The 8224-nt window shown below is 67.6% G+C and overlaps 2 protein-coding genes across 2 annotated transcripts in view; one reads left to right on the forward strand and one right to left on the reverse strand.

The window, feature by feature from the left end:
* LOC119698256 (NAD(P)(+)--arginine ADP-ribosyltransferase 2-like) overlaps nucleotides 1-8224 on the forward strand; it is a 202465-nt gene that overhangs the window by 76597 nt on the left and 117644 nt on the right. The gene's annotated exons all lie outside the window — the stretch shown is intronic.
* Nucleotides 6370-8180, reverse strand: LOC119698260. Its single transcript, XM_038129975.1, has 3 exons — nucleotides 7900-8180; nucleotides 7235-7375; nucleotides 6370-7104 (listed from the first exon to the last, which is right to left on the reverse strand). Exons 2-3 carry the CDS (start codon nucleotides 7289-7291, stop codon nucleotides 6385-6387), a joined length of 777 nt encoding a protein of 258 aa, XP_037985903.1. The 5' UTR covers nucleotides 7292-7375; nucleotides 7900-8180; the 3' UTR covers nucleotides 6370-6384.

An 8224-nucleotide genomic window follows, 5' to 3' on the forward strand; every position in this document is an offset into this window, starting at 1 on the left:
GGCACCCGGCGGGGTCTGAGCCCCGCGGTGCAACAGGCACCCCACGGCGCCCACAGAGCCCGGCCGGGAGCTGCCGGGCAGAAGCTGGGCAGGGGGTGAGGATCCAGCTCTTCCCCCCGAGCCGCTCTCCACCTCCGTCCCCCGCGCCCGCCGGCGGCTCGCCCGGCACGCTCCGCAGCCCCAGGTACCGGGCTCGGGGTGGCACGGGCGCCCCGGGCAGGGGAGCCCGGCGCGGGGCACCGGGCGGGAGCGGTCGGCTGGAATGCACAGCCTCAGATCCCGGGAGCCGGGTGGGTTTCTGTGCGGCCTCGGCTTTGTCTGCGCCGGGGCCGGGATGAATGGCCCTTTCAGTTTGTGCCGTCATGTGTGCCGAGGGAGCCCGTGTGCCGGCCAGGCCTCGAACAAAAGCAGCCGGCGAGGGGCGGCGAGGAGGGGGCTGCCGGCAGCCCCCACTGCGCTGCTCCCGCCGCGGCTCCGCGCCTGGGCAGGGGGCACGGCAGAACAGGGCTGCGCAGCCACTGCAGGGGCACGCATCTGACCTGCCCTGACAAAGGCACACGCCCTGTGCCTGGCTGTACACCCCACGCACAGCCACACACGCCCTGTGCCCGGCTGTACACTCCATGCACAGCCTCACACCCCCTGTGCCCAGCTCTACACCCCTCACACAGCCACACACCCTGAGCCTGGCTGTACACCCCTCACACAGCCTCACACCTCCTGTACCTGTCTGTACACCTTGTGCACAGCCTCACACCCCCTGAGCCTGGCTGTACACCCCCTGTGTCCAGCTCTATACCCCTCACACAGCCTCACACCCCCTGTGCCCAGCTCTACACCCCCTGTGCCTGGCTGTACACCCCTCACACAGCCACACATCCCCTGTGCCCGGCTCTACACCCCTCACACAGCCTCACATCCCCTGTGCCTGGCTGTATGCTCCATGCACAGCCTCACACCCCCTGTGCCCAGCTCTACACCCCTCACACAGCCTCACACCCCCTGTGCACAGCCTCACACGCCCTGTGCCCGGCTCTACACCCCTCACACAGCCTCACATCCCCTGTACCTGTCTGTACACCTTGTGCATAGCCTCACACCTCCTGTGCCCGGCTGTACGCCCCCTGTGCCTGGCTGTACACCCCTCACACAGCTACACACCCTGAGCCTGGCTGTACGCTCCATGCACAGCCTCACACCCCCTGTGCCCAGCTCTACACCCCTCACACAGCTACACACTCCCTGTGCCCAGCTGGACACCCCTCACACAGCCTCACACCCCCTGTGCCCGGCTGTACACCCCTCACACAGCCTCACACCCTGAGCCTGGCTGTACACCTCCTCTGCCCATCTGTACACCCCTCACACAGCTACACACCCCCTGTGCCCAGCTGTACACCCCTCACACAGCCTCACACCCCCTGTGCCCGGCTGTACACCCTGACCACTCTCCCCGTGCCCAGGCAACAGTGCCACGAGCTGTGGCTGAGCCCGGTGCAGGTGGTGGCCCTGTGGCCCGCAGGGCTCCAAGGCAGGGCTACCCTGAGCACCGCCAGGGCCACGGGGCTCCAAGCCAGCAGCACCCTCGGGCTGGGGAGAGGGAGCCGGACACAGGAGACCTGACCCCGCACGGCTGCAGGGCCGTGCTGAAGGGTCTCCCAGCCAGCCGCGCCCAGATGCCTTCCCCCCTTGCGAGGACCAAGACGTCACCAGCCTCGGTGCAGACGTGGGCCGGTCCTGCCCGGCTCTGCACGGCTCAGTAACTCCCCAGGGCCGGACGTTACCTGCAGGGCCGTGCCGGGCTCTGGCAGCGCCAGCAGCCGCTTCTCTACGGCGTCCAGCCAGTGCCGCAGGGCAAGCAGCTGCTCCTGCACCTCCAGCCTCTGCTCGGACCGCAGACAGGCTCTGGGGAGAGAGCGGGGACACAGCAGGCCGTGGGGGACACGGCCACTGTCACCGCACCGCCATGAACTCCAGGCTCGCTGCCCACCTGCGCCCACGGCTGAGCTCGCTCCCGCCCTGCTCGCCCGGCGCGGCCAGCCCACGCCCGCCCCAGCCCGGCGCTGGCCCGTGAAGGGTTCAGCAGCTCCCCCACCAGGGTGCAGACACCCCGGCACGCCCGCAGCTCCCGGCACGGCCCGTCTGGCAGCGCCCAGCGGTGCCCGTACCTCTCCGTGTCCTCCCTGTGCCACGGCGACCCCTCCGCACCGTCTCCGGTGTCTCCCGCAGCGCGGCGCACCTGCAGGGAGAGCAGAGGGACGGTGGGCACGGTCCTGGCAGAGGGGCAGGGGGCAAGGCTCCACAGCGTGGAGGTTTGGGGCGTTGCTGTGTCTCCCCAGGGACAGCCCATACCCACCAGCTCCCCTGGCCAGGCTTCCCCCATCTGTCCTGTGCTCCAGCCATCACCAGAACCTGCAGATTTTGGCTCCAGCTCCTCTGCATTCCTGTGGTACACCTCAATTTCCCAACCTTTTTCAGCTGGGATCACTCCCAGATCTCACCCTGCCGCCTCTGGGAGTGCATCTGGTCCCCGGTGTCCCTCCACCTGCTCTGTGCACTGCAGAGACGCGGTCCAGCCCAAACTGACCCACGGAAAACTGACCCTCGGCAAAAAATTACCCACTGGCCCATGGAAAACCCCCCTGCTCCGGCCTGGAGCGGCGCTGTCTCAGACCAGAGGCTCCTCAGGTGCTGCGAGTGCAGCCACTTTGCCACAGCACACGGGAGAAGATGCCGGGCAAGCCCCGAGGTCTACAAACCAGCAATGCCCTGGCACGGGGCATGAACAGGCAGCGGCAGAGAGCGGGGCTGGCAGGAGGGATCACACCAAGCCTGCACCCGAAGGTTGAGGGTGATGCTGCTCCCACAGCCCGGGAGCCCTGTAATTAACTGGTCGCTAACCCTGATTAATTAAGCCAGGTCACCTGGCTGAGCACAAGGAGGGGGAGACAGCGCTGTGAGGGAAATGGGGCACAGCCACAGCGGTGCCACGAAGACGGTGATGGGCCTGAGACCTACGCGAGGACACAACCACATCTCCAAGATACCAAGGGAAACAGCCAGGGAATGTGGGCTGGATAAACGGGAGATAAAACCCCCGTGGTGCAGCAGGGACGTGGCGCTGCTGCCAGGGATGGACACGGGGAAGGTGACATGAGGCAGCTGAGCAGGAGCTGCAGCACAAGGGGGCTGGGAGGGCCTGGGATGTGTCTGCTGCAGGAGGAACCTCAGCCAGAGTCTGGTCAGGACCCCCGCCAGCAACAGCTGTGAATTCCCTGGATGAGGGGAAGAGGCATCAGGCAGGTGCTGGGTGCTGCTGCTGCAGCAATTCCTTGTGGTCGGAGCGCCAGCAGGGCTCAGTCCCGTCAGGGACGCTCTGGGGACGCGTGCTCACAGCAGGCACAGTTGTCACGGTGCCATCAGCAGGGCCCCAACCAACCCACGCACCCCAGTGCGGCCACCTGCCCCAGCGCGGGCGGCAGTGCCACCCACCAGCTGGAAAAGCCACCAGCAGCGCCCGCTTCCCCCTGCCCGGGGCCGGGTCAGCGTCCAGGGAGGGAGCAGGATGGCACAGCTGGGGCCACCGTGGCTCGCGGGCTCGTGGCAGCTCCAGTGCAGTCCCAGGTGGTCCCACAGCCCTCCTGCCCCACGCCGGTGGTCCCTGATCCTGTGTGGCCTCATCCCAGGGCAGGACTGCAGTGTGACAATGCCAGCCCTGCTGCCAGAGGCCGGGCACAGGGAACCAGGCAGGTGGGCAGGGGATCACAGCGTGTGCACTGTGAGAAGCTCTTCCAGCCCAAACTCAGCCTGGGCTGCTGGGGCTGGGGCTCCGATGGTCGCTGCCAGCCTGTCCCAGACACGGTGCCAGCACGGCTGCACCGGCTGCTCCAGTCGGGACGTGCCAAGGGACACGGGACCGGAGGAGCAGCGAACCCCAAACGGGTGCTGGGACCCGCCGGGTGCCCTCATGCCTGGGGGGGTCCCACAGCCGCCCCCTGCCCCGGCACGCTGAGGAGGCCGGTTCAGAGCAGCCCCCAGCCCCGGCTCGGACACCGCGGGCCGCCCGCATCCCCGGGAGCGTGCCAGCCGGACAAACAGCCCCGGAGCCGCCTGACAGCAGCTCCCGCACCGCGCTGCCCACACCGCACCACTGCGCCCGACTGGCCCTGGGCTCTGGGGGCTGCCTGGTGCCCGGCGCTGGGGCAGCAGCATCCCCGCTCGCACCGGGCACGGGGGGATTCACCCCCAGCCAACAGCGGCCCCGGCTCCGGCCGGCGGGGCGCGGAGGCGGCAGCGCTTCACACGGGGCACAGCCGCCCTTGGCCGGCGGCACGGCCGGGGGGGTCTCGGGGGGTCCCTGGCCATGAGGAGGGTCAGCGCCCCAGCGAGGGGGTGGCGTGGGAGAGGCCGGTCGGTCTTTGTGGAGAAGCTGTACAGAGCGTTCCCGGCGCGGCGGGGGCCGAGCCAGCAGCGCCCGGGGCGGTGGGCACAGGGAGCTGGCAGCTGCTCCGTGCCAGCAGGGCCGAGCCGGTGGCCGCGGCCACGCTTGGGACAGCGGCCACCCGGTGCCACCCGACGGACCGCAGCCAGGACGGGGCGGTGCTGCCACTCACACCCCGAGGGGTGGGGGGCGAGGGACCCCTCCGCGGCCGGGGAGGCGCTCGGTGCCTCTCGTGCCACCGCAGCGGTGAAGGATGGTTTAGCTCGGGGGGGGCGGGGAGGGTTAGTTCCAGCCTCCGCAGCAGCAGGGCAGGATGGCATGCAGGGCATTAAAATGGGGAACATCGTGGAGTTCTCCATGGTGACGAGTTTGGCCCGGTCAGTCCCAGCGCACGGCGCTGAAGGGGCTGTGGGAGGGACAGGGGGTATCAGTGGGGCAGGAGGGGGACATGGAGCAAGACAAGATGATGAAGAGTGTCCGTGGACGGGGGACAGTGTGGGGGAAGAGGCCGGCTCACCCCAGGAGCAGCCTGGATCTCGGGGCATCGCCCCTCCTCACCCTCCTGCACCCCTTTGCCAGCCACCGCGGGGGGATCCCACTGCCTCAGGCACACCAGGGAGGGTCCCCGTGCCAGGGTCACTCAAAGGGGTGGGGGGAACAGTGTCCCCCCGGCACACGGATGTGAGTCCCATGGCTGGGCCTGTGGGCAGGGGCGTTTCTCACCAGGAAACAGAGCTGGACCCCACCAGTGCCAGGGGTGGGGGGGATGTGAGGGGCTTCCAGGCCATGACATGGGACTGGGCCACGGGTCAGAGGGCTCCTGGTGGTCTCATGAGCTTTAGGAGAGGTCACCCACCCTGGGGGAGGAGTCAGGAAGTTGAGGGGTGAGCAAGGAATATCTGGGGGAGCAGGGAACATCTGGGGGACACAAGGAAATATCTGGGGGGCCAGTGAGGTGGGGCAGGGCCTCGAGCGGCTTGTGTCACTCGGGGGAATGTCTTGCTGTTCTGGAGCCTCTCCTGAGCCCCCCAATGGCTGCGGCAGCCCGCAGCCCCCCCGAGTCCCCCCGGCCTGGCTGTGCCTAACGGCCTCATCCCACTGCTGGTGGGGACAGACGGACGCTGCGGTTAATTGCTGATGGACAATGCAATTAATGTCCTCCCCAGCCACCGCCATCTGTCCCGGCCAGCCCCACCTGGGGCTGCTGACGTGCTTGGCTGGTCCTGGCACAGTTGAGACCCCACCACCGGCCCCTGGACATCGCAGGGGTCCTGCAAGGTCCTGGCAGCTCTGACGCTCCTGGCACAGTGCCCGGGGCTCCCGGCACTGCTGCAGGGTGACCCTTGGGCTCGGAGAGTCCCAGCCTGGGCTGCGCAGTGGCACCTGCCTCACTGGGCTGGACAGACCCCTTGAGCCGCCCGCGCCAGTGGCTGCACTGACATCTCCAGCTTTGCCAGGCTTTCCCTTCTGAACGCTGCTGCCCCTACCCGCGGCTGCCAGGCCATCGCATCCTGAACCCCCCAAAGCCCCTCAGCCTCACAGCTGACCACTGCCATCCACCCCCAGCAGCCCCCCATGCCCAGAGAGAGTGCCCACAGCACAGCCCACACCGGGCAGAGGCCGCGGCACCGGCAGGGGTAGCGGCACACGTGGGAACAGTACCCCTGAGGACAGCGCCCCTGCCCAGCCCCGAGCCCCACTGACGAAGGGACAGGTCTGTCCTCACACACGCAATGCTCAGACGCCCCCACAGCACCAGCAGCACCCGCTCCCCAAAACCAGGGGACTAATGCTGCACCCACACTGACCTGCCAGCAGTGCCAGCTGTGCTGCCAGCATGGGGCAGCTCTGGGGACGACCCCGTGGCCCTGCTCTGTGCCTGGCAGCACCGGGGGCACACCCAGGCCCAGGAGTTGGTCAGACCCCTGGCACCCCGACACACTTCACCACGACCTGCAGCAGCCCGCACAGGCCGCGGCACGAAGCTGCAGGAGGCAATGGGAGCCCACGGCCACGGTGGCAAGGCCAAGGGGTGAACAGATCACGCAGAGCTGCCGGCTGGTTTCAGAGGATTCTCCTTTACTGCCCTTGCAGGGGAGCCCTGGGCCCGCACTGCTCCTTTTACAGACACTTGGCGGTATGTACAAGTTTAGTGTTTTGCCCCCAAGAAGAGATGTGTTTGCGTAATCCGTGGGCCCCCAGTGTCCCGCTGAGTGACGATCAGGGTGTGGGGGGCCCCGGGAGGGGGGACTGTCCTGGAGCTGCGTGCAGCGGCACCTCATGCAAAGCCGAACGGGGCCATGAGAGCAATAATGACACCGGAGGCGGAGGGTAACATGACAGGATTTACAGGTGGCAGATGAGAGCAGGGGGGAAGGAGGAGATGTTTTGGAGATCCGCAGTGAGCCCGACACCACACCAGGAGGCCATCCCCAGGGAGGAGGGAGTGTGTGGGGCGAGGGAGGGCCAGGTGACCCTGTGGGTGCTTCTTGGGCCATTGGCTGCTCGGGCACCGTGGCCCCAGTCTCTGGCAGGGGACTCTGGCAAGTGCAAAGGGTGAGGGAGAACGTCCCTGTGTCCTCAGGTGCGGTCCCACCGGCCTCAGGGCGGGGGACGGGCTCCACGGCGGCGATGAGGGGAAGTGGTATGGACATCCAGCCACACTACAACAAAGCGAACAGAAAAGATGGGATGAGACAGGGAGAACAATCCATGAAATGAAGCCACCAAGCCCGGCCGTCAGCGCCGCGCACCTGCTCTGGGACCGGGACAGACCGGGGAGGTTGGTGTTACCTGTGCAGGTGGGCACGGCCGAGCAGCTGCCGCTTCCGGAGCTCCCCTCGAGCCCATCCACGACCTGCTGATGTCGGAGACCCAGCTCAGGAGCTCGCCCAGCGGCACTGGGAGGTCTTTGTTGGGACTGGAAAAAGACGTCTGCCAGAGAGAGAGCGCGTTAGCGCCGGCATGGGGATGAACCAGGGGGATGGAATTACCGCGAAGAAGGAAAAGGAAGCCGTTTTTACAGAAAGCTGCCTGTTTCTAACAGGAGTGTGTGCCAGGCTGCTACAGCATCCCACGGCCCACCCTGTGCTGCAGGGGTCCCGTGGCCCTCATACCCTTTGCGAGGGTCAGGAAAACCCCCACAGCTCTGGGGGGTTCTGGGGGCAGTGGCTGCGCAGACCCAGGCTGGGGCGCGGGCTCTGGCAGGCACCTGCCAACGGGGCATGGAGCCACGTGAGTGTGAGGAAATCAACCTCGAGCAGAAGCACTTCCCAGATACACGGAGAGACTGACAGACAGACCGGCCGACCGCGGCGGGCGCGTCCCGGAGGACGGGTGAGCGGGTGGGCTGGCGGAGGCAGGCACGCAGCGAAGCCCCTCGGCGGGCGAAGTGGCGAGCGGAGGCAGGTCCCCCCGCAGGGCGCGGAAGCACCGGGCAGCGCCAGCGCGGCACTTACGGTCAGGGCACCGGCTCTGCAGCATGGTGGTGGGGACGTGCCGGGAGGCCAAGGCAGGGAGATGGGGCAGCTCGGGGGGCTGGGGTGCACAGCCCCCTCCTCGCTGCACTGAGGGCACGTGGAAGGGGTCCAGGCAGCAGCTTCAGGGCTGGTGTGGTGTGTCTGGCTGTCCAGTGCCGAGGAGCTGGTGACGTCCTCCTCCGGCACATTGGTTGCAGTGGGGTGCGCCACAGGGCCAAGGCAGTCTCCTCCTTTGGGGTGCAGGGGCTGAAGCCGGCAGGTTAATTACAAAAGAGTGCTAAGTGGTTAGATCCAAACGGGGAAC

Source organism: Motacilla alba, chromosome 2 (genome assembly GCF_015832195.1).
Source record: "Motacilla alba alba isolate MOTALB_02 chromosome 2, Motacilla_alba_V1.0_pri, whole genome shotgun sequence".
NCBI classification, from domain to species: domain Eukaryota; kingdom Metazoa; phylum Chordata; class Aves; order Passeriformes; family Motacillidae; genus Motacilla; species Motacilla alba.